We start from the raw sequence: 26178 nt of genomic DNA on the forward strand, positions 1-26178 counted from the left end.
CGCGTGCAGGTCGCTGTCCTCCGACGGCGCTTCCAACGCCGAAACGCATCCATCAGCGCAGAAGAGCGAGGTTCACCCACTCGGAAGGTTTCATGAGTTTGAGAAAGTTGTGAGATTTTTCTTCAGTCGAATACAGCAGGAAAAGTGGAGGAAGGGGGAAGAGGGGTTGTGGGGTGGGGAGGGGGGAGAGAGAGAGAGATGGGGGACTCCAGTTGTAACCTGCCTGACCGGTCCCCTTGGGGTTGGACACTGCCACTGCCCCCTCCCTTTGCTAGGTGCCTGGCTCCTCTGGACCCTGCTCCTAGGGCCTGCAGGCAGCTCTCTCAGGAAGGGGTGCCAGGCCCCAGGCGGCACTTTTATTTTGGCTGAGAGGAGGGAACGCCGCTCCCAGGCCCGAAGAGGCGAACTGAGCCCTTCTGTTTGGATTTCCCTCCTCGCTATAGCAACCAGCAGCATCCGGACAAAAATGCGCCCTCCCTGGACAATGGCCTGCCTCCCGCTTCTCGCCCTCGTCTTCCTCCCCCGGATCGCAGCCAGGACCTGCCTAGGCGTTCTGAGGCTCCGAGCAGGGCCTGCCCCCACCCCCACCCCGCGCTGTTCCCTAGCTGCCCCCAACTGAGTTCAGACCAGGGTTCGGGAGAGTAGCAGCGGCTGCTCCGCAGCCCGGCGGATCCCCCACGCATGGCCGAGGCCAGGACATAGAACCTCCCACCGCGCTCAAGGTCTCCTGCTGCGGAGTTCCCCGCGGGATTGTATGGATGCTAGTGTGGCCCAGAGTAGCACGAACTCCGGCTCTTTAAAGAGCTTAAAAAAAAAACACCCAAATTAACTATTATTATCATGTACAGCGCAGACTACTCTCTTCCTCACTCCTCCACACAAACGTAAATATAAGCATCCTAAACCGCGCTCCTAGACATGATCTCTGACTTTCTTTCACTCTTCCAAGGTTAATTAAGTTCCCTTCCTCGAACTGAGCCCAGCGCCTATTCATTAAGCTCTCCCTCTGACCCAGGGCATTAATATGATCAGGCCTGTGACTCAGCCGTGTCCTGTTTTCCTATTTTGCATTTAATGCTGGGACCTGGCTGCCCCAGATTACCATCGAAAACTCGCATAAAAGACAAGAAGAGGGAGCGTCCCTCAGTGCTCCAACCTGCCTAAGATTCGCTCAGCCAGCGACTTCTGGCGGCTAATGCCAGACTCTAGGTTCCCCCTCCCCCGCCGCCCCTCCCAAACACACACAAAACTGCATTTTCAAAACGGTCATCTCAAACTTTTATTGAAGTCCCAAGTTCCCGGAGAACTACAGTCTTGAAACTGGGAAGGGTCTGGCCCACAGCTATTACTGCTTTTGCTGTTTTCGAGAAGAAGAAGAAAAATATTCTCTCTGGGGCAGCGCCCCTCCCCCGCTGGCTGCGGTCCCCGTCACTAACAGCACAATTGTTAAGTGCACTCGTACACTTTAGAAGGGATTTGCATTCGTGTTCTCTGCAGCTAGAATAAGAAAACCGAAGTTTAATCTCTACCCACCCCAAGCAGCCTTGTTTCCCCAGAGATGGAAACCTAGCCTTTGGACACCTTGCCTGGGAAATGGTTGAGGATGCCCTCCCCAACCCCCCTCACCCCGCGCCTATGCACAGGTGGGGGGGGCGGAAGGGGGGGGCTCTCGCCCTGCTCCTTCATCTTCTCAAATTGCTCCAGAGGATAAGAGAGGGAAGAGATTGCGGCAAGAGCTTTATCTGAGAACAATTCCAAATGCTTTAGAGCTAAGGAGGTTTCTGTAGAAATCACTTTAATTTATCAAAGAGATGTCATCACCTCCTGGTGGCCAACTATCCACCTACTGTAAGGGGAGTGGGGACACACCTTGGGGCTCCATTATTAGGAAGCCCTTGAACTGTTAGTCATTTGAAAACGAAATTTCAGGAAGGGAGCTAGGAGCTACCAATTGCCTGTGCTCTGTTCCTGATATTTCAACATAAGCAAACTGTATTAATTCCAAATAGAATTTATTTGCACACTGATGGAATGATTTCCCCATAAGGCCTCATACGCACACTTAAAATTTAGCACACTTAAAATTTAGCAGTCTTCCTTTGATAAATTACTCACAGCAATCCTTGAAACAGCTAGACTTGCCTGGGTGATATGATTTTAAAAGTCTACAAGCCATGTCTGTCCTTAAAATATTTGCATGAGAACTACAAAAGGGAGGTGTCATTTTTAACAATGAGATTCTGAACTGGGAGGAAAAATAAGAGATTAGTATCAAGGGATTCAAGTATTTTAAATAATCTTATTTAAAATACTAAAATTAAAATCTTACATCTCATTAGCTGACATAGCAGTGAAGGTAAACTAGAATTGTTTGTATGTGATTTGGACAAGTACGGACTTTCCAGCCACAGTAAGAATCTGAGCTTCAACTTTCAACAAACTTTTTCCCCCCCCAAGATCTTTTGTCACATGGAGATGGACGCACATTTAGGAACTTGTACAATGGATGTATGGTGACTTTTATATCTTAGGAGTATTTCTGTTCAGGAACCAATGTGCTCCTACATAATTGAGATATTAATTTTTTCTTTTTATAAAATAAAGGTTTATTGTGTATAACAGAAATTTGGATATTCATTTTTTATGCTACTTATAAATGCATTTCCCGCCTGCAGTTGTTGAAGCTTTAAGCCATTTTTCATTGAAGTAGTTAACCTCCTCTTTGTGACGATTGGCTTTTAAAACTGCAGCTCTGAAGTGTAAGCCTCAGTTTTGACAGTCTGTAGGCCTTCAGCAAAGAAGTTCCATTCAAATGTGGAGAAGCTCTTTCTTGGTCAGATAAATTGCTGCTTGAGGGCTAGCTGGGAAGCAGAAAGCTCAGGAATGAACGAGGAGGAGAAACAGGAACGCAAACTATCATCCTTCTTGGTGGATAAGTTAAAAAGAAAATATCACTAAGCAGTTTTATCCTTGCTTAAACCAGTCTTCACCTTCGTGAGGGAAAAAAAAACAAAAGCTCTTTGTTTCTGAATCATATTATGATAGTACCACAGGGGGAAAGAAGGAGGGGGTCACACAAGCATCTATTAGATGAATACTATCTCACCTCTGTTTTAATAACTGTCCTTCCAGCTTTATGTATGAGAGTGATTACTGTGCATTTTCTGCCATGTACCAGCGCATAGAAATAGATGATACATTACACATGAAATAAGTTTGTTTACTAGAGAACAAGTTAATAAACTAGAGTTCAAGTTAAAGTGAATAGGTTGATCGCATTACTGTTACTCAGGTGATGACATTGGGGGCCTTAGAGCAAAGACAAGGTAGGGGGTGAGAGCTCTGAGAAGCTGACTCCTCTCCCTTTGCCAGGAGAGTGGCACAGTGGGAGTAAGTAAGGGTCTTTCCAATAGAGCTCTGATAAACTGAGTTGTTTCTTCTCCAAGTGCACCCCAGGAGGTGGGATTCCACACCCTTTCCGGACCAGTCAAGATGCCGACTGGACGCGGTAGACCCCTTCATCAACATCTCGGCAAAGAAGAGACATTGGCGTCATCCCCAGGATCTCTTCTCGGGCTGCCTCGGGTCTGTTTTCGCAGATGGGGCCCGAGGAGAACAACACCCCCCCTCTCCCCCCCCCCCCGCCCTGCAGTCTGTGCCCCAGGCGGCTAGGCCTGCGTGAACCGCCTGCTCAGCCATTGTCCTAGCGAGTGATCTTGGGAAGCCGTGCTGGAGCGAGGGAGCTAGCAAGACACCTTGTCAGTTCAAAGCATTTTAGGGTTGTTTGAAATCCTCTCCACGTCAACGTAAGCAGCCTCTGTATTTGAACAGCTGCTTTGAACAGAGAAAGGGAATGAGCTGAATCAAAACCTGGAGGAGTCTCCCGGAGACACCTTCAACGTGTTTGTAAGCGGGTGGAGAAAAACTGACCTCCAAGCGGCGTGGGTTCTGGCAGGGTCAGCGCCCAGAAACGCGCCGGTGACGGTGGGAAGGGGTAAACGAACAGAGGAGCCCCATCGGGAGTTAAACCCCGAGAGATCCTTGGTTTACTGGAGCCCTGGGGAGGCGCCCTCCCGGGAGGCGGAGGTTGCTCAGGACCCGGTTCGCGCCAACCGGGCCTCCGGCTACCCGCGGGCTGGCGCTGGGGGAGGTGGTCGGTCCCCTGAGCTACGGTGCACGCCCAGCGATTGGTCCAGCTCCGGGGATGGGGGTGGGATGCTGCGGCTAGGGCCCAGGGGTAGAGCATTGTCTGGTGTAATGCCTGGGATTTATTGGGTGTATCAACCCGATAGAACCACCGGGGGTTACCCCGCTGGGAACGACTCAGCTCTGTGGTCTACCAGCAAAAAGTGGATGGAAGGGACTGGGAGTAAGTAGACCTGGGCAGCCAACACCGGATAGTCTCTGAGCCGGGATCGCCAGTGCTGTCCCGTCACAGACAGGAAGTTTGGCTGTGCACGAGCAAGTCTCTTTTTGCTCCCCCACCCCCACCCCATACAACTACACCCCTACCGGGCGTTCGGGGGTGGAAGGCAGAAGAGAGGAGGGTAAAGGGACGACTATAAACTGACTCCGAGCCCAGCCGCCTCGGTTCCCTCGGAGAGGCATCTGGAAACCTTTTTATTTCCCTCGACTGTATCGTCCCACGGGCTGCAAAGGGCCTTGTCCCTTGAGAAATGAGAAATCAAATCCAGAGAAAAGAGGACACCTGCCCCGGAAGGGGGGTAGGGGGGAGGGACTGAGCATCCGGACGCGACCCTTCCCGGCGGTTGGATTCTTCCATCTGGGGGAGCTCTCAGTTCTGAGTCAGGAGAGGCGGGGCGGGAGGGGGTGGGGAGGGCGGGCAGGGGCGTGGATGGCAGAAAACATGCGGGTGGGGGGTGGGGGACAAGAACCCCGGGGGCTAGGTTTGGACGCGGCTGGCTAGCCGTCTGTGCGCTCCTCCAAGCCCCGGGAGAACCGCGCGCCTGTCGCCGGAGGCTCGGGGCTGCACCCGGGAGGAGGCGGTCCCGTCCACCGCCCAGCCCCTTTGCTCGCAGTCGAAGAGCCGTGGTTACGCGCCCCGAGGTCTGGTGTGTTTCTCTTTCCCCCCAGCCGGGCAAAGTTCCGGGATTTCTAGCACCCCTTCAGCGCGCGGCCCGAGCGGCTCCGCGCTTGCGCTGGCGGCGGGCGCCCCGCTCTGTGTGTCCTCGCCTGGCCGCGCGGGTGCGCGCGTGGGGGAAGGCATGTCCGTCCCGCGGGCGGCCAGTGGGCTCGTCCCTCCCCACCCCCATTTCTCGCGCGCGCACACGCTGCCTCATAAACACAGGGCACGTGGAAATCCTCCACCCAAGCGCCTTGCCCGGGCGGGTGCTCAACGTGGTGATTTATAAACAGCTCAGCCACTCCCCAAAGAGCTTCGCTCCTCGTTAGTCATGATGAATTCTCTGGCCCACTCCACTTTGCTGTCTAGATTAAGATGCTCAGAGGCCCCAAAGTACTTCCCCTGAGCGTCGATTTGGCTTCCCTCACAAACTCACCACCAAAAGCAGCGCCAGCGCTAGATCTACACGAGCGGGAGTAAGGGTGGGCGATGGGTTCTTTCCATGTCCTCTGGGGCCTTTATTCCTCCCACCCCCGTTTTCCTGCGGCAACTTTCCATTGATTGGATTCGCTGTCTGGGCACCCGCACGCTCGGTCCTGCGTTGTGATCCCGCTGCTGCAGGCTGGTTAAGCTCCGGGTTTCTCTGATACCGGTCTCAGGCTCCAAAACTCGCTGCAGGCACCTGCTCCGGACGGCCAAAGGAGCTCGGTACTGGGAGCGCTAGAGCTTCTTAAAGCGGCGCCGCCGGTCCCCGGTCCAGCTGTCTTGCTCTGTAGTTCAGGACTAATGACTAACTAGGGGGATTCGCCCTCGAGCGCCTGAAAGTGAGAGTTTAACCGCCCCACCCGCTGGCGCCCGCCGAAGTTACAGGCGAGGAAGGGTTTCCGGCCTCAGTCCGCTTTGCTCCACGTATTCGTCCTCCCTTTAGGAACAGTCAAGGGAAAAGTTGCATGGAAAAGCGCCCTCCTGGCGGGGAAGGTCGCGCGCCGCCCCCGCGGCTCGGTTTGCGGAGCCGCTCTGCCCGCCTGCAGCGCGCCGGGAGGCCGAGCACACCCCGCGCGCGCCCCGACAAGGTGAAGGTCTGCCCGCGCCCGCTCCCAATTTCCTAAACCAAAAGCTAGGAGCGCGCCCGAGTGTGCGAATCAGCGACTTGGAGAGTTTTGTTTTGTTTTGTATTCAGTCCAGACCGCCGCGCGGCCAGAGCAGGCAACTCTGCGCCTTAGCGGGAGTCCCTTACAGACCGCTTTGCGCAACTGAGCCCGCCTCTCGCGGCGTCCCATCTCTGAGGGACTGGGAGACAATTGGGTTTTCAACCAAAAAGGAAGAGAGCCTGTGGTGGAGGCAGGATGGAAGAGAAGAATCTTTATTGGAGCAAAAGTGTATGCACACCCGGAAACAAGAAGCATCAGCATCGGAGCACAGAAATTCCAACCGGGGGGGCGGAGTAGGGGGTGTGGAGAGAGGGACTTCATTAGGATGACAAAACTGGCTTCTGGCTCTAGGTTTAAGAGTCGCTAGCGTGTGTGTATATGTGCGTGTGTGTGTGTGCGCGCGCGCGCGTGTGTGTGTGAGCGCGAGCGTGCGTCTCTGTGTTGTTCCAAGATGCATAAAAATTGGACTCCTGGTTTAGTGCTGCTCATCCTTTCTTTCCTTCCTCCGTTTTCATGCCCCCTCGACCCCCCCCACCACTCCACACACACAGACACACAGACACAGACACACACACACACACACACACACACACACACACACCCGCCCTACAGGGTATTAAGAAAGAGAAGGACTGCCCCCCCAAGTCTTCCAAGTGGCTGTGGTCTCTAAGAGCGCTGGGGCCGTCCCCGCCCGGCTTCTAGGCAGGGGAGACAGATGGGGGGCGGGGCCCATTCTAGAGGGGCGGAGGAGGCCCCGGGTGGGGGACAAGGCGAGGTGAGAACTCAGGATCTGAATCAGTGGCCTGGGAGGGGACTGGAGGAGGGCTAAGAGGACTCGGCGACCGGCGGCTGGGCGGGGGGAACGGAGAGGGGGGCAGTTCTGCGCCAATCAGCGGCGCCGGCCTGGGAGGTTGCTAGCGGTATCCACGTAAATCAAAGGGCGCGGAGCCAATGGGAGGGGGCGGAGGGGGCGGGGCCCAGGCGCGTGCCGCTGCGAGCCGGCGCTGCCAAGAGAGCGGGAGAGAGCTGGAGAGAGCAGGGAGAGGGGGGAGCTCCGAGCTAGTCAGAGAGTGAGCGAGAGCAAGAAGGAGGGAGAGGAGAAAGAGAGCGAGGGCGGGCGGGAGGCGGCGGCGGCGGCAGCAGCAGAAGCAGTAATAGCTGGAGCAGCAACAGAAGGCGTCGGAGCGGGCGTCGGAGCTGCCCGCTGGGGGAAAGAGAGAGAGGAGAGAGAAAGAGAGCGAGCGAAGAGAGGAGCCCGAGGCGAAAAAGTAACTGTCAAATGCGCGGCTCCTTTAACCGGAGCGCTCAGTCCGGCTCCGAGAGTCATGGCGACCGCAGCGTCTAACCACTACAGCCTGCTCACCTCCAGCGCCTCCATCGTGCACGCCGAGCCGCCGGGCGGCATGCAGCAGGGCGCGGGGGGCTACCGCGAGGCGCAGAGCCTGGTGCAAGGCGACTACGGCTCGCTGCAGAGCAACGGGCACCCGCTCAGCCACGCTCACCAGTGGATCACCGCGCTGTCCCACGGCGGTGGCGGCGGGGGCGGCGGCGGCGGCGGGGGCGGGGGCGGCGGCGGGGGCGGCGGCGACGGCTCCCCGTGGTCCACCAGCCCCTTGGGCCAGCCGGACATCAAGCCCTCCGTGGTGGTACAGCAGGGCGGCCGCGGCGACGAGCTGCACGGGCCGGGCGCCCTCCAACAGCAGCACCAGCAGCAGCAGCAGCAGCAGCAACAGCAGCAGCAGCAGCAGCAACAGCAGCAGCAGCAGCAGCGACCGCCGCATCTGGTGCACCACGCAGCCAACCACCACCCGGGGCCCGGGGCATGGCGGAGCGCAGCCGCTGCAGCGCACCTCCCGCCCTCCATGGGAGCGTCCAACGGCGGCTTGCTCTACTCTCAGCCCAGCTTCACCGTGAACGGCATGCTGGGCGCCGGCGGGCAGCCCGCGGGGCTGCACCACCACGGCCTGCGGGACGCGCATGAAGAGCCGCACCACGCCGACCACCACCCGCACCCGCACTCGCACCCACACCAGCAGCCGCCGCCGCCGCCGCCCCCGCAGGGTCCGCCCGGCCACCCCGGCGCGCACCACGACCCGCACTCGGACGAGGACACGCCGACCTCGGATGACCTGGAGCAGTTTGCCAAGCAGTTCAAGCAGCGACGGATCAAACTGGGATTTACCCAAGCGGACGTGGGGCTGGCTCTGGGCACCCTGTATGGCAACGTGTTCTCGCAGACCACCATCTGCAGGTTTGAGGCCCTGCAGCTGAGCTTCAAGAACATGTGCAAGCTGAAGCCTTTGTTGAACAAGTGGTTGGAGGAGGCGGACTCGTCCTCGGGCAGCCCCACGAGCATAGACAAGATCGCAGCGCAGGGGCGCAAGCGGAAAAAGCGGACCTCCATCGAGGTGAGCGTCAAAGGGGCTCTGGAGAGCCATTTCCTCAAATGCCCCAAGCCCTCGGCCCAGGAGATCACCTCCCTCGCGGACAGCTTACAGCTGGAGAAGGAGGTGGTGAGAGTTTGGTTTTGTAACAGGAGACAGAAAGAGAAAAGGATGACCCCTCCCGGAGGGACTCTGCCGGGCGCCGAGGATGTGTACGGGGGGAGTAGGGACACGCCACCACACCACGGGGTGCAGACGCCCGTCCAGTGAACTCGAGCGGGGGGGAGGGGCAGAGCGCGGGGCTCCCCCTCCCCTTCGGTCCATGGCCCTTTCCCGGTCCCCTTGTTTCCTCTCTAACTTCTGATTGTTCTTTTATTTTTAATTATTATTGCCCCGTCCCTTAAAAAGAAAATAATAATAATAATAATAAGGAAAGCAACTAAGGCACTGGACTATCGTTTTCGGTAGCAGGTGTAATGATGTGTTTTGACCTTTACAGGCTAGCCCAGGCAATGGAGTGGAGTGTCTCAGAGAGGAAGGAGTGTGTGATAGAGAGAGAGGAAGAGATAGTAGCAAGCACTGAGATAAGTACCTGGCAAAACTAGATCAATGACCAAAAAGAAAAATAAAATTCCACCAAATCGTGATAAACACACAAAAACACAGCTTCCTGAGGCTGGGAGTTGGCACATGCTGTTGTGTTTATCTAATGTGGATCCCCATCAGGAGAGAGAAAGAATACACGCGTTCGTTCTTTGATGTAGGCAAAAATTTAACCACAATAAATTGCACTGCAAGAAAATTGAAGTTTACATGGACAAATTCATGAACATATTTTTCTTTCTCCCACCATTAATTTAGAAATTGCTGGGGTTTGTTTTGTTTTGTTTTGTTCAGCAGAGAGACTTGACGCCAGCTCTTGGCCACCCTCCATTTCTAACCTTCTTGTGTCACCCCTTGTTCTTCTTGCTGTTTGTGAACTTTGGTTTCCTTCTGTTCCCCCACCCCTCCACCCCACCCCTCACACTGGTGTAATGTTTATTTACTCCTTTTACCAAAGCAAAAATGATTGGCTTCATACAAAATAAATAATTCTCCGCTTTCAGGAAATGTGCATGGTCTCCCCGTTTTGTCCAAGGCAAGAATCCAGTTTGGAATACAAAAATAAAAATCCAGCATTGGTTTTTGTGCCCAGCCACAAAGTAAACTTCATTTTCAGGCAGTGTTTCTGGGGGAGGTTATGGAGGGGAGGAAAAAAAATAAAGAAAAGTCCATGGGGAATGACTGATAATTCATTTTATCAGGCAGGTCCATTGTGAAGGAACTCAGGAAATGTGGAGGTGAAATATATTTCCAGAGTTGCCCAACAGAAAGTGGCACATTGAAGAGAACTAGAGAAATAGGTTTCTTCAGATGCCCCTGTATAGTTCTCTGCCTTCTGTTTTAATAACTTAACTATGAGAAATTATTTGTGCTGACAGCAGCATTTATACTGTGTTCCTCTAATAGTATTTTTTAAAAAATTATGCGGGAACTTAATGTTGTATGCATAGACTGTTTTCTTAGCACACAAATACCCACATGCATACAGGGATTATCTCCACTGTAGACTGGTTTTGTCTTCACTAGCTCATGTGTTTATCAATTCATATTTAAGGTCCCACACCCTCTCTCATGTAATTTATTACAAAAACAAATTACCCAGTTTGACTTGGACAGCTTTCCCCCACCCCCTCTCTCACCAAGGAAGCCAAATGAAGTGGGGAAGATGCTATTTTCAATCCTTCTTTTTCTCCCTTTGTTAATAATTTTAAGTATGATTTCTACCTTATCTTCTTGTGTTAACTCCCATGACAAAAGACTTTACTGGGGAGTGTAGGTGAAAAAAACTTGTAACTGCACTGAAAATAAATACCATTAAACTGTGATCAGTTCAAAGATTCAAAAAAAATTGCAATCAGCACAAAGGGGCGCTAGAAGGGAAAACACTTTTTACTCATCTGAAAACTTTGGGGCTTTTTTTTTTTCCTGGTTAGGTGTTAGAAAAATTTTATGTTAAAAATTAAATTCTCACTACCATAAAATTATGGTTCCGCATCAGTTTAGCATTGCACTTAGTAGTTAAGGTTTTAGGGAATATGCTTTATATTGTCTTTTCAAACACCTGTGATTGTTTCATTTTTTAATGTTTTTGCAAGATAAATGATGACTTACAATGGGCATATTTCTTTGCCTGTATTTCATTTCCCCCAACAAATGTCACAAGGAGATGGGGCACGAAGCTGCTTCGGGTGCATCACGCTGCTTGTCCCTGAGGCGTGAGGACTGGCTTTAGTGAAGCAATCCAGAGCAGGGCAAATAGCCAATGGGAAAGGGAGGAAATGAATTTTCAGCTTCTTATTACCAAGTGAGTAAGGTGAGAAACTGGAGTTCAGGGGCTGTCTTTTAGCTCCTCTAACTCTCATAGGTTTACTAAGACAAAAGTTACCACTGAACCTTACCACTATGTATATATGTTTAATATCTGTCTTTTGAAATGCAGAAATAGTTTAAATGTTTCTTTGTCTATTTTTCTTTTTTTTAATGCTACCCAGGGAAATATTTTCATATCATTTTTAAGTGGCCTGCCTCAATGTATATTTATTTCTTTTAAAAGCAAAAAGGTTCTGGAAACTGTTTTTCTGTAGCTTTAAATGAGTAGGTGAGCAAAATCTATATGGGATGTAATTTTTTTTGTTCAGTCTTTAAAAATAACTTTGTTTTGGTACATTTGGTTGTGCTTGTGGGGAAAATAAAAACGCAGAGATCCTTATATATTTATGTTAAAGTAATATTTTATTATCTACATAAAACAGAAATGCACAATACCTTCATAGTTTGTTCTAATTATTGAAATATCTTTATTTTATTTTAAAAGATAGTGCCAAGTTTTAAGGGGGGGAATGCCCTAGACCTTATACTGACTGAGTTGAGTTGTGTGTAAAACACTTCCCTTCCTTTATACTTCATAAAGTTTTGGAATAAATTTTATGGATATACTGCCAGGTTTCATGTTTATAACTTTCAGAGGCTTTTTTTTTAAAGGAAGACTACTGACTGTTTTGATTCACTTTTCTGTGCAAAATCTATCTGTGCCAAACCTTTCAGCACTATGTCTGTAGCATTAAATCGAAATGGTCATTGGGTTTTAGCTTCAATTTGTTTGCCATTTCATGGTCCAACAAAGAGATGTTTGTTCCTCTTTAAAATGTACAGATATTCCTGTATCTTCCTTCCAAGTTAGCTTTACCTTCCCAACTGCGCTGTGGGAGAAAAGTCATCTTTGGAACTAGGTAGACTTTAATCTTTACCACATGTCCACACAGTATTTGGTACCTACAGGAAAGCAAGACTTAGTCAAGGGTATTATACTTGTTAATTAACAATTCAACAGAGAATAACTCTGGTAATATGCAATGTGCATTTACTAAATGAATAGAGGTAGGTCCTATGTATTTGTATTCTTCCTGTTAGGTTCAGAGAAAAAAGATGCATTTGCAATGGTTTAAACAGTCTTCTCTAAGTCTCTGAAAATGGGTTCTGAAAAAAAAAATAAAAAGAAGGTACAAACGGGAACTTCTTTTAGTATTATGGTGCAAGACCCTAATGCTAATATAGATTATTTCAGATAGTTTTACTACACTACCCAAAATTCCATTTTAAATGAGAAATCAAAGCAGTGTTGGCTTACTTTATAAGTTTGCTGACATATTTAAAAGTTTTCTTTGGAACATTGGTTTAAGTATAAATGTCTATTTGGAAAGGTAGTTTCTGGGCTTATTGCATCTGATCATCTTTTCTAACTCCTGGTCAATATTACACAGGTCCCAAACAGATTCAGCCAAATGATCTTATCAATAGGCTGAACAAGAAGTGACAGAAAGAAGAAGTGCTTTGTGACCGCAGACATGCTGATGGGTAAAATGTTTAAGCTGGGTATAGATTTAAGTTCTGGGTCAATATCCTCCTTCAGTGTAGGCAGAAAACAAGCAGCATCTGCCCTCTGCAGGGCATTTTAGTGGACCTTGAGAAGACGTTGTTGTTGTTTTTGTTGTTGTTGTTGTTTGTTGTTGTTAGCCACAGGGGCTACTGACTGGAAAAGATCACGTGCTAAATGGTCATGCCATGGTTCTGACCCACGCTTGCCATTCCAATTCTAAAGCTACTCAGACAGTTTTAATGCCAGTTTGGGGACTGTGCAAGGTGGAAAAACCCCATCACTGCTCCTGGGGAGAATGTGTGCGGCAGTCACTCCTAAGATGTGGACTAGTCAAAATGACAAACCTCCCCACCTCCCCCCAAGACAGTAGTGCTGAATAGGGCTGTCTGAAAGAGTCCATGTGCTTCCTCACAATGTGTCACTTTTAAAATTTATGGTGCAGGATGAAGGGTGGAGGGTGATCATGTGGGAGAGTTATGTGAAGGTCAGATGGAGGGAATGGCCACAAATAATATTATGGTTGGCACATCGAAACATTCTCGCTTCCCACGAAGTTACCTCCTTATTTTTCAAAGGCAGCAACAAAAGCCCTCTCTTCCTTCCCCTCCTCCTACCAGTGTGAGACACGTAGTGGTTGGCAAAATTTTCTAGTGAAATGACTTTAGTAAAGATAAAACCTTTCTACTTTTTTTTTCCCTCTAAAAGCAACTAATAAAGAGATACAGCAGCAACAATGGGGGGTTGGCATGTGAGCGTATTGGTACCTGTGCATGTATGTCTATATGCTGCATTCATTTGCCTTTCATTTGCCTTACTATGGAAGCAGCTTAGGTAGTGCTGGGTGACTGGGTGAGAGATATTATCTTTTTATCACTGGTCCCTGTGATTTGTCTTTGTTGATTTTTCGATCAGTTTATAGAACTCTGTTCTAGATTCTATTGAATTCCTAGACAAGTTAAAGAATGGAGCATGTACAGAAAGCGAAAGGATGGTCAAGTGAGGGTCAAAGGTAAAAGTGTTTCTTGAGATCCACTTGTATATTTCAGTGAGGCAAAAGCTTATTTAAAATGAAAGAAAAAGATGCATCTCAAAGTACTATGAGTGATAGTATGGAGTATACAGATAAATTTTATACATTTTCCCTACTTAGGAAAGTTTAACTTTTTCAATGACACATAATCTCTTATAGAGGGGGGCAGGTGGTGGTGGGAGTCTGCTTGATAACTGTTCTCACCACTTGTTTCAGGGGAGAAAATAATGCAAAAGTGGCAGGAGGTTACCACACTCGGCTCACAAATCCCGAAATAAACTTGTCCATGTTTGTAGAACTTGAGCCAGAGTTATTTCAATGCCCATTATCTAGACTAGCTACAGGAGCACCAGAAAATGACATTAGTTTTCTTCAAACTCTTTGCTTGGTTCAAGAGATATATGATCAAAATACACGCAGATTGTTCTGGTGTTTGGAGGGAAGCTAGGAGATGTGTTTTCTCCTTATTTTAAGAAAAAAGAAAAGCCAATAAACTTTATCATGTAGCACTTTTCCCTTCCCTTAATAACAACTCTGCTTGGCTTAGCTGTTAGAGGTTTTAGAAACAATATCATATCCTAACAAGACAACCCTGGCCTCTTATTGTTCCTAGATTTCTGGTTGTTAATAACATTAAGATGTATTTCTCTCTCTTTTTTTAAATGTCTGAAATGTTATTTAATACACCAGTAAAAATGCATCTATATCTTAAAGTTTATTCCTTCCACGTCTTTCTGAGTTTTTATAGCTCTTTGTCTGGGATTTGGGGGTGGGGGTGGGACTTCCATATGTGGTTGGTCTGCGAGGATCGGGCTCTGGAGTGGTTTGTAGCTGGCGGCAAACAGCTCTGCTCAGAATGGGGAGCTGTCATTTGGGGGGGGGGGAGGAGAAATAAATGCCCCACAAAGACTCACTTGTCACTGATTTTTAGAAAGACAGGAGAGACTTAGGACCCCATCTGAGCAATATGGAGGGGATTTTGATTGTTATAAATTGTCTACGATTAATTCTTGTGTGCAGAGCGACGGCGAAAGGAAAACCTCGCTGTGGAGTAAATTTGAATCTGCGTCCTTTTGATTTGGGCCACATATTTTTCCTCCCACCAATGTTTCCTCTGGGCTTGTTTAAGGGGAAAAAAAGGACACATGCATACACAAAAAATATTAGTCAGAGTTTGGCAGGACATGGGGGTAGGGGGTGAGGAGTTTCTTGCAGGTTTGTGGCACAAATTGACCATTGTAAATCACTGGGCTTTGGGGGTTCAGGCAAACCCTCGTGAAGAGTCGGGATTCTTTTCTTCCCTGTTCAGAAATCAAATTCCACCCGAGGAATTGTTAGGTCCCAGTACTTGGGATTCTGGGGAGAAAGATATGCCATGAATAACTTTTTGTCTGTTTACTCCCCTAACAAAATAGTCTTTCTAAAGTTGGTGAAGCGCTTGGAAAAGGCGGGAGAACGTTCTCTGAGCTGTCACTTGCTCTTCGCTTGGACACAAATAAGGCACCTAGTTCGAGGGTGCGCCCGCGCCTCGTGGGAAGTCAGGCCTCTGAGAGGAAGGCCCAGACTGCCCCGCTGGACCGTTCGGGAAGGGAAGAGAAGCGAGAGGAGCCAGGAGCCGGGAGTCCCTGTATTCCTGCTGGGCCTTCGCTCTGGGGCACTGCACCACCGGAGAGCTGTCCAGGAATGCGGATTCTCGGCGGCTCCCACGGCCTGGACGGCCAAGCCTGCAGTTTCGGCCCGTTGCAGCCCTCTGCCCTTTCCAGGAGAGCCGGTAGGGTAGGGGGGTCGTGGGGATCGGTGGGGTCGCCCACCCCAGTAGAGTAGGAGCCTTGGGCAACGGGGTGGGGCGCCGTCCTTGGGGAACTTGGGTTTAGACGGTGCGAGGTGGCCGGGCCTCTGGGACGCGCGTGGATGGGGCGCAGGGGGCCTGAGTTTTGAGGGTCTAGAGGCCAGCGAACCTCTTAGGTTTCCGCCTCCGCAGCGTTCCCCCTTGACTCTGTCAAGTTAGGCCTAGGACGTGACATTCTGCAGGAGGAAGCAGGAGTGGGCAAAGGTTCTCCCCCCTCCCCCCCCGCAAAGAAGAGGGCAGAAGAGGCGACCGCAGGAAAAGTGAGGAAGAATAAAGAGGACAGTGAATTAGAGCAAGTTGGTCTTTTCCTGGAGGGTTTTGTTTTGTTTTGTTTTGTTTCGCCCGGGGGAATGGGACCCAGGAATGGAGTGAGAGGAAGCAGAGGTGGTAAGCAAAGTTTTGAAGCGCCTCCCCTTTGGCCCCCCCACGCCCACCTCAAACTTCGGACTCACACGGACCCTGGAGAGCGCCCCACTCACTGCCTCTTGGGGAGAGGAAGGTGCTCTCCCGGCGCTGAAGTGCCCGGCAACACCAGCCTCGAACCTTCTCCCGCAAACCACACCCTGCTTGGCCTAATGTCGCTACGTCTGCACCGGAGGGAAATTAGAGCCCCAGCAAAAGGAACCTGGGCACCCCATTCTTCCAAGTCAGAGTTGGGGGGAGGGGCGCAGCGAACAGGGATTGCCCGCGCCCCAAGACCCGAGGTCCTGAAGTCTTCCTCCGCGCTCTGGGCGCTCCTAACGCAAAAGGATGGGCCCCCGTGGTCTCCCCAAAGCCCCCCCGACGGGAAAGTAGTGGGGAGATACCATTAAGTCCTTAAAACCTTCGTCTAGGGGCGCTGGGGCTGCCAACGCGGCCTTCTGCCTCCCGAATAGGGGAGGCCTAGCAGGGGACAGAGGCTCTGGGGGCCGCCGGGGTGCGCGGCGGGGCCCGGAGGCGGGAAGCTGGCTGATGAGGGTGGGAAGGCGGCCAGGGGCGAGCAGAGGCTCTGGCGGGCGCGGGCCGGTGCTGGCGCGGGGCCGGCCTCCGCCCGGCAGGCCGGGGCCTCCTGCCTGCTCCCGCCGCGCCCGCCCGCGGACACTCACCGGGCCTCGTGGCCAGCCGGGGCGGGGACGCACGCAAACAAGGATGCTTCTATTTACTCGCCTCTGCCTGTGGATTTCTAAGACATTCAGCAAGCACAATCATTAAACTAATTTGTATTTGATTGTTTGGGCGGACGGAGGGTAGTTTTATTGCGCTAAGCATTCAAGCAGGCACGCATCGCTGATTACCAGTATACATTAAATAAAGTTGTTTGTACACATTGTCTTACCACATATAGGCAGAGGCTTATTATTCTAATTACTCTAATTAGTGCATTGAAATGTTTTCTACTTGATTTGAGGAGACAGTGATTAGTTCTATTACTTCTTTTAACTCGTATTTTATGGAAAACTGTTGGTGCATGTTCAAATTACTTTATTTGCCCCTGGAATATAACGCTGACCCAAACGCAGTGAACTGCACGGCCCTTGTGGGGCCCCAACTTTGATGTGGGCCTTGGCTTGGAAGAGGCTTCTGTTATTTATTATTTCCCTCCCACCCTCCCGCCGCCACCGCCCCTTCGGAAGTCCCCGATGCGCGCCCCGCACTGGCCGCGTCCGAGCAGACACAGATCCGAAACCAACCTCCCGGGTCGCCGCGCGCCTGGCCCGCTGCCCCGCTGCCCCGCGACTTTCCCGGGTGTGATTACTTTTAAAAGACGCCCTTAAGCATATTTTCCGTGAATCTGTTTCTTGAGCTTTAATGTTACTATTAATTGATAAGATCAGCTCATCAAACATACTATTTCGATAGGGAATTGTAATTAAAACCTTAATCCCGTTTGAGACTTTTTTTCCCTTTAAATTCCTTTTTCTTATGGAAGGGGTGCAAAGTTCACTATAAAAAGTATTCTAACAGGGAGATTAATTCGTTATCTAAATAACAATCTTTGCTATTGATCCAACGCACTTTCCGCCACCTTTTGTGTCGGTCCGCGAGGCCCTTTTAAAAAAGGGAGAATATGACAAAGCAGAAGATTTGGACCGAGCCCCGCAGACTCCGATCGACTTGGGAAACGAGGGGGTCCCGGGGCCCTCCCTGCCTCCACTGCGACGGGAGGAAGCTCTTGGAAGTGGGTCTCGCCTGGCTCGGTGATGCCAAGGGGGATGCGCCCCGCCAGCGCCGCAGGCCGGGGAGCCGGGCTGCCTGCGCGCTCAGCTCCCCTGGCAAAAGGAGATCTGCTCAGTTTCTAGGTAAATATTCCACCGGTTCTGCTTTTACTGTTAATATTTAAAGTCGGATTATGCCGTCTCTACATGCGCGTTCCTAACCTTTGCCGACGGCTGGGATGTAATAAACCCCGGCGTGCGGGGCCGGAGCGTGCCGCCTCCCCCGGCCCGGGCCGCAGCTCCCGCCTCCCGCCCGCGCCCGGCCCCGCCGGCCCCCGCCCGCGGCCCCTTGCCGCCTGCGCCCGGGCGCGCGGGAAGGAAATCAGCGCCTCCTGGCAGCGGGCGGCGGAGCATCCGGGGCGCTCGCCGGCTGGGGGAGGCCGCCCGTGGTCCCGGCGGAGGAGTCCTGGGGCCCCCCGCAGAGAGAGTCGGGGGCAACCCCAACGCTCCCGGGGGCTGGCGGTAGGGCGGGGGGTGGGGTGGGGATGTGGTGGAGAAAGAACCCGGCTTCCCGGAGGCAGCAACGCCCCCCAGCCCTTGGGAGGCGGGAGGTGGCTCAGGGTGGCTGCTGTGGGGAGCAAAACCTCCCCGAGTCTATCCACCAACCCCCGCCCCCCTTCCTTGCACGCCTCCTTTAAGAGAGGTCGCGACCCCAGTTTGAGAAGTCCAAGAATCTGTGAAGCGAAGACGAGCGTCTCGGTGCCCCGGTCAGCTCAGTGGTCTGAGGTTTTCTTCTTTTCTAAGATCCTCCCCCTAACTCACACCCTCCTTTCCTTCTAACAAAGTCTTCTTCGGCTACGCACAGACTTGTTATGTAACAAAGTCTCCCAGGCGAATTTAACGGGAGAATAAAGGACACCCCAACCCCACCCCTCCTTTCCTTTGCCTTCCCTCCTTCCTTCCCCCCCCCCCCCCCCTCCTAGTGCATCTGTTCTCCGGGACCCAAGTTCTTGCACCCAAGACTGCAGGCCTTAGCCGAGTAGAACTTTGGCGCCCCACAGTGGCATTGGTCCGGAATTGCCCTTGATTTTACAGCCTAATCTGTTCCAATGTTTTGTTTCAGATCCAATTCTCTCTACCCTCCCCCCGCCCCCACCCCTGCTCTTCCGCTCACTGCCCACTCTACTCTCTTCCTCAATTTCTCCAAACCACAGAGTTATGACGGTGACGAAGCATATGATTCATACAAAGATTGTTACACATCCAGTTCTAGGTAGGTCCTGGTTGGGAGATGAAAGCTTTGCCTGAAAAGACCACACACATTCTATACCAAAAAATACTCTAGACCCCACAAAAATTGCCAAAGGTCAACTTCTCCGGTCCTTGTTACGGTCATTCTTCCACTGTGGTAGATAAAATTTCAGGGTCTTAGTGCCCAGCTTTGGGGAGACAGCCCCAAAAAAGGCCAGAATACCACATTAGAAGGGATGGTTAGTCCAGAAGAAAACGCTTCATCAGGAAAAAGGAAGTGCAGTGAATGCTATCTTAAGTCAACCCAGGGCTTCCTCTTTGACTTCTTCCTGGAGAGTAAATTTGCTCAGTTTTAGAGATCAAAAATGAGTTTCCACCATAGTGACCACTTGGAAGAACTTTCCAGAATGATGAAACCATCCCTCTCCTACCCCCCAAACAGTGGTCACAGTGTCACATTATCCATTAGCACCTGGCAACAGTGGAGCATATGGATCCCAGTGAACTTCCCAGCCCAGTAAATCAGTCCTCTGCCCCAGAAGGCCATTGTACCCTCTGCCTTCACCCCAGGTAACAAGACAAGGTAGAGAAGAAGACTGGGACCACGGACCACACTCTGCTGCTTAAGGGAACTGGAGCTGCAACTCTGTGTGTGTGTGTGTGTGTGTGTGTGTGTGTGTGTGTGTGTGTGTGCGCGCACGCGCACCAGGCCTGCTCTGTGTGAGCAACCTGGAGAAGTCAGCCGGAACCTCCAACCCTGTTTCTGCGTGTGCCATGTAGATACTACCATTTCTTTCTTTCCAACAGGATTGAAGTCAGGCACAAATTAAATAATGTGCATGAACACATTTGAAGGGCAAGCCCAGAGTAACTTGCTGTTGTCAACTCCAGCAGAGGCTTTGGCTCTGACTGTCCAGCAAGAAATTTCTTTAATTTAAAAATAACGGTGCAGCTTGATTCTATCACTGCAGGGAAGGAGAAAGGCAGGGGCAGCTCTCTGGATGGCACGATCCCAGAAAGGCGCCTCTGATTCTGATTAGCTTTAAACCAGGGTTCCAACTGCACAGAGGTGGTGTGTGTGTGTGTGTGTGTGTGTTTCAAGTGTTCAAGGTTTGACTTACAGCTAAAACATCACCAGGGCCCCCAGGCCACAAACCAATAATCACAGCGATTGTAGCTCCATGCCATGGGAAGACCAACCAGCCCTGTACTCCTGAGAACCACTTCATGTCTTTAACATCTTACAACCTCTTGACATTTATAGCGTCCCTCTCTGGGTGTCATTTACAGCAGCCGGCCTTAGTCCAGAGGCGAGTACACACACATAAAGCAGGAGCGACCGACGTGTGAATCCCTGCAGACCTCACCTCCTGTTCGTGGAGCACCCCAGCGCTGCGGGGCCACGGGTCTTGGAAATAGAGACCTTTGGCACCCCACAGGCTCTCTGTGGCACTCGGGCTACTTCCAATCTCTGGGAGCCCGGTGAGAGCATGCTTCCACTATCTCGATGCTCCCCAAGTCCTCTGCCCCTCTAGAACAGACCCTCCCATCAAGTTTGACGGACAGGTGACCCGGGTCAGCCCCTTCCTTTGCTTGTGCATCCTCTGGAGGTGCCCAGCTGGTCTGGAACAGGGAGTGGGAGAGTCTCCCACCACCCCACCCCAACAGCTGAGAAGCTAGAGCGTCAAGGGTGCAGGAGAGGAGGCATCCACGCTCCGGTCAATGACAGCAGTCCCCACCGCGTCCTCCTGCAGCCAGAGGCGGGCGGGGGTGTTAACCCTGGCTACCCGAGGCTACCTGCCCTCCTCTTGTGGACGCCACAGGACAGTCCAGGTTGTGCCTGTCTCCCATCTGACATTTAGTTCCTTCAAGAACCCTTATAAGGTGGCCAGAGTGGACCCATCAATTGGAGCACAGTAGCAGGACCCCAGCATCAAAGACCCCTCCTGGGAGGAAGAGGAGGAGGGGGAGGAGGAGGAGGAAGGAGGAAGGAGGAAGATAACTCCTGAGAAGCCACCTCGTCCCCACCCTGGTCATCATTCCAAGCCTGGGTGGTTTTCTTCAGAATAGCTAAAAGCCCTGAACTTCCCTCTGTCCCACTGCACGAGGTGGGGATAGAGGAACCTTAGAGGCTGCCACCCCCACCCCTGGGGGACCTGACCAGGCCAGCAGGGGCAGGGGAAGAAGAGGGACAACCCCAAGATTGTCTGTGATCATGCCTCTCCAAAGCCAAGGACTGCAAACTCCAAGCACCTTCATTTAGTTGTGGGGAAAGCCCTACCTGCCACATGCTGGAGACCCTGAACCAAGGGGCATGGGCACTACTTCCTGCAACAAGGCATTGCTAAAGCAGGCACATGAACACACATTCAAGACCCAAACTAAATCCATTAGCATACTTAGTTCAAATAACCAGAGTAGTAAGATATAGGTAACTCGGCAATCATAGAGGGAGGAGTAAAGTTGGGCAGACAATGAAACCAATGAAGAAACCAGGTTAGAGGAGGCAGCTGGCACCATGCGAGGTGCAAGGAAGCAGGAGAAGGCAAAGGATGAACAGGTTCCGTGTGCTGGGCCGAAGAACAAGGGCTGGCCTCCGGTGCAAGGCAGAGCTGCTCAGAGAGCCTGTGCATACAGTTAATTGGTGGAAGGTCTCGAAGAAGTTCTAATTAGATTTAAAAAGCAATTAAGAGCCATTGTAGAGGAGTGATCCGATGGAAATAATGCTTCAAAAAGGCACAGAGCTCTTGCAGGGCACTGCATAGATCCTAGAGGGATGAGGATGAATCACGGGGAGATTAGCTAGGAGTCTGCCAGAGTAGTCCTGACTCAATGTGTTAAGAGAACTCTGAGAAAGACAGGCAATTTTTGCAGCAGAGGCTCAAAGGGAGAGGTAAGGAATGTTGAATCCTGGTTGCATTTGAGGGGAAATGGTGGATTTATAATAACAGGAGTGGGAGCTGGTGAGATAGTACAGTGGGTAAGGTGCTTGTCCCCCATGCAACTGACCCACACCCCATATCAGGGACCACAGGTGGCCCCCTGTTCTCTACCAGGAACAATTTCTGAGCTCAGAGTCAGGAGTAAGCCCTGAGAACCCCCGGATATGGCCACAAAGCAAAAGAAGGGAGAAACGGAAACAAAGGAGAAGTGCAGAAATGGTGTTGTTCTTACATATTCTAGATTCCGATTTCACCAACCCCTCCCACTGCACAGAATCAGAAGGCCACCGGGATCAGGTTTTACAGCAACTTACATCTATTTACAGAAACTATCTCTCCTAGTTAAATCAGCTTGATTTGAATTCGGGAGTTTTTGTTTCATATTTTATTAAGCCCGTGTCACATAATATGCTAGGCCTTTTCCTGGGTGGTATTTTCTGAAACAGAGCTGGAGAGAATATGAAGGAAGAGAAAATGAATTGAAATCCAAGGCCACACACATTTTTCATAGGTAGCAGGCGCTCTCCATGGTGCCCAGAAACCTTTACAGCAGGACTGCAGTCAGGCAGCTTGTAACTGCCCAGAAAGAGCCCTGCGTGAACAATCTCTTCTTTCTCCTGTATCTCTTACCATATATTTTCACTCAAACATTACTTGTATCCAAGTCAGTTAAACAGAGGCATCTATTGTAAAGAAATTTAGACAGTCACTGAACTTTCCTGATTTAACATTTGACTTGTTAAACTATGAGCATTTAATTTGGAGATTAGAGGGGATGAAGAGATAGTACGGTTGGTGCTTACCTTGCAGGTGGCTGATTTGATTTGATCCCTGGCACTGCATTTGGTCCCTAGAGCCCTGCCAGGAATGATCCCTGAGTGCAGAGCCAGAAGTAATCCCTGAGTACCACCGGGTCTGACTTCACCCCCCACCCCAAATCAATTAATTGAATTTAATAAAAATATATCTGGAGATAATATATTTATTTACGTTTATTACTGCTCCCAAATTGAAGAGCAAAAGCCCTTCTTTAAGATGTTCTGCCTTCAAAAGATAGGCAGGGTATTCTGGATTACTTTGAGCCAGGTAGAAAGGAAGGCAATTTGAATAGAAGCCAGTGGAATTCAAGTATGTCAATATTCCCCTGAATATAGTAGAAAGTACCTGAGATTGCCTGGTTTAAAGACAGAGCATGCGTAGCTCCCATATAATTTCTCTTCCTCACTTGTGTGTCAGATAGTCAAGTTACATTGGTTCTATTTTTCAGTTCCTATATAAAATCAAGCTAACCAGAAGACCTTGACTTATTTTTCTTGGAAGCCCTCTTCCATTCAGGAAATAACTTTTCTCCTGAAAATCTTTGCTAGAAATCAATAATTTTAGGACAGAGTAGGGGGTGAGGATGAGAAAAGTTGCAATAATTTTTAGAAAAAAATTTTAACCATGGTTTATTAATGAAATTTTTCTTGCATGCAGCAGACCTGGGTTTGATCCATGACACCCCATATGGTCCTCTGAGCACTGCAAGGAGTCAGGAGTGACTCCTGAGCACAGAGCCAGGAGTAACCACTGAGCATTGCCAGGTATGGCTCAAAAACAAACAAAAAACAACTAAAAAAGTGGACATACTCAAAGTTTATTTTAAGAGAAGTAGACGTACTACAGTGGGTAGGACTCTTGCCTTTCAGGGATTTGATTCAGCATCTCACGGCGTCCCTGGAGCCCCAGCAGGAGTGACCTCTGAGTGCAGATCTAGAAGCTGGGCACTGCCCGGTGTGGTCTCCAAACAAAGAAAACGAAGAAAACTTAAGTAGACATACAAAATGCACCATGTAAAAAACCTTTTAGCTGCAAGTAATTGGATTCAGTTCCAAATCAGGACTACTGTGAGTGGTGGAGGCTGCCTAATGCTACCTGCTTCTCTGTCTGTCATGACCGTGATTCATTTGAAAGAGCAGTAAAGGGAACTGCAAAATGATACGGCATGGGGACTAAATTATCAGCATTATCTGTATAGTGAGGCAACATGACAGAAAACAATCAAAATGTTTCTGAGTTTCAAGTATCGTAGATTTGAATTATGTCTTTAATCAGATGATAAATGTAAAGGACACAATTCATAATCATGCTTTATAGAAATACCTCAGAGAAAATATAACAAATATCTGCATGCCTATTATAATATTTCAAAATAAGACACTGAAGATACATAATGCCCTCCTAGCCCCTAGCTATGAATCTGAGATGATCATCTAGTCCTTTTACCACCATTGGCGATAACCATCCTAAGTTTGTTATTGACTGTTAATAGAATTTACTTGTATTATTTTGTAGGACCTCCTAAGCATTGCTCAGGGGTGCTGAGAGCCACCCCCAGTGATACCCACAAGTAATGCTCAGAACCACCAGGCCCACCCCAACTGATGGCTACAACAACCAGGGCCCATGCAGTACTGGGGATTTAACTTAGGACCTCACGCATGCCATGAGGCATAACTTAGGACCTCCAACCCTTTGAGTCATCTCCCCAACTCTTGGTTTTTTTTTAAACACATTTTTATTCATAAAGTGATTTTTATGCTTTAAACTTTATACAAATTATATAAAACTATTTAATAAACTATACTTCATAGAAAAATATATACAAAATTGAGGTATCTTGGATATACTGCTACAGTTTTCAGAGTTGCATAGTGTAATATTTTGGTTTCAAATATTTTGTTTCTTCTCAGTTATGTTTTCAAAATTTGGAGCATAGAATAACAATGTTTATGTGCTGTGTTTTTCAATAAGAGCAAATTCTACGTATTTTACAAGTTATGAAATTTGTTTGCTTTTAAGGCAAAGAAAACATTTGTACCTATGTATGCCTATAATACTATATGTCCTGGTATTGCTACATTAGAAATATTTACTTCCTGATACAAATCTTTATTTTTCATTTTGAATACCAAGTTCAGATTGAATTTTACCGGTGAATCAAGAGGATCTGGAAACAAGAAGATATATTTGTTTCTTTATCCAATTATAATTTAAAATATTGAGATAAGGTCTCTAGTGATGGTTATGGTAATAATAATAATAATAGTCCCTATCTTATACACTTTCTACAGTGAGATCTTGCCACTCCTGTTGTCAGTGGTAGAGTTTTTAGTGTTGTACATTTTGTTTATCTTTTTATTTTGAGGCTACATGTGGCTGTGCTCAGAGCTATGCTCAGGGATCACTCCTGGCAGGACTTGAGGTGTCAGGGATGGAACCTGGTTGGTCATGTGCACTGTACTATCCAGCCCCAGTGGCAAGCCCCCCTACCCCCACCTCCTGCATCAGTCCTACTAAAAATGGAAGATGGATTGGTCATTATTTTGATCAAAAAAACTCAGCCATAGAAGAAGAAACTCTACATAAATTGCAAGGCTAAGTTTTAATACCTTGTGACTTGTATTTGTGCCGAGAACCACTGAGGAAAAGGAGAGACAGAGGAGGTGCCTCAGCCAAACCAGATCAACCCAGACAAATACTAGCCCACCAGATCAGAAAGCTAAATGCAGCTGAATTGAGTTCAGGCAATAACAGATTTGCCAAAAACGAAAACAAAACAAGTCCACAGAATCATGAAAAATACGAAATTTGTTTTAGTTTTGAGTCATACATTTTGAGCTGATTACAGTGCTTCAATAAATAACTTAAAGAAAGGGTTTGTGTTATGGGTTTGACATATTTGCACTGTAAGGGGAATTCATATGCATGTGTTCACAGAAGGAAATTGTCACCAGTTTGCAGCATAATAAACACAATAATAATTCATTTTTAGTCATTTGTGTTTGGGGCACACCCAGGAGTGCTCAGGGACTACTCCTTGGTCTGTACTCAGAGGAAAATATGATGCTACAAATAAAATCCATGTCTCCAGTAGTCAAATCATGCACTGAGCCCATTAACCTATCTCTCTGGCTCAAAGGTCAATATTTAAAAGTTCCTGGGGTCCACTTGCATCCATTCACAATCCTTTGAAGTATGTACAGTGTGAATTTAAGACTTTACATTTTAAGAAAAAAGATTATTTTCTTTAGTGTCACTATAATTAAGGTAACATGGTTTACAATAGTGTTAATTCTTTAGGTGTGAAAGTTACTGGATCGCCCCCATCACCAGGGTGCCTAAAACCTTAGACCACTGTCCTTATGTCACTTGTAGTGCTCTGATCTCTTCCTACTCCACAAATCCTCCTAGTAATCCCAGTTCTGTCATCAGAGTCCAACCATTTATTTTCATTTGTCATTGTCCAAAATGACACTATATTTAGTGCTCAGTGAGTGGGGGAAACTGAACTACTCTTATACAGTCACTGTCACTGTCACTGTGATACTGTTG

The 26178-nt window shown here is 49.3% G+C and overlaps 1 protein-coding gene across 3 annotated transcripts; it reads left to right on the top strand.

Annotated features, from left to right (window-relative positions):
• The first annotated feature begins 6976 nt into the window (after positions 1-6976).
• POU3F2 (POU class 3 homeobox 2) lies at positions 6977-17029 on the top strand. 3 transcript variants are annotated; one of them, XM_055135744.1, is made up of 2 exons: positions 6977-8642; positions 12482-14358. In XM_055135744.1, the coding sequence occupies exons 1-2, from the start codon at positions 7560-7562 to the stop codon at positions 12521-12523; spliced, it is 1125 nt and encodes a 374-aa protein (XP_054991719.1). In that variant the 5' UTR covers positions 6977-7559; the 3' UTR covers positions 12524-14358. The 3 variants fall into 3 exon arrangements, with proteins under 3 accessions (XP_054991719.1, XP_054991720.1, XP_054991718.1); XM_055135745.1 differs by lacking the exon at positions 12482-14358 and adding an exon at positions 15043-17029 and having other exon boundaries at positions 6978-8642; XM_055135743.1 differs by having other exon boundaries at positions 6991-14358.
• The last annotated feature ends 9149 nt before the right edge of the window (positions 17030-26178 follow it).

Source organism: Sorex araneus, chromosome 4, assembly GCF_027595985.1.
Source record: "Sorex araneus isolate mSorAra2 chromosome 4, mSorAra2.pri, whole genome shotgun sequence".
Classification (NCBI taxonomy): domain Eukaryota; kingdom Metazoa; phylum Chordata; class Mammalia; order Eulipotyphla; family Soricidae; genus Sorex; species Sorex araneus.

Bases quoted from the DNA above. Each gene is read 5' to 3' on its own strand.
- POU3F2 (XM_055135743.1), top strand. From the start codon at position 7,560: ATGGCGACCGCAGCGTCTAACCACTACAGCCTGCTCACCTCCAGCGCC.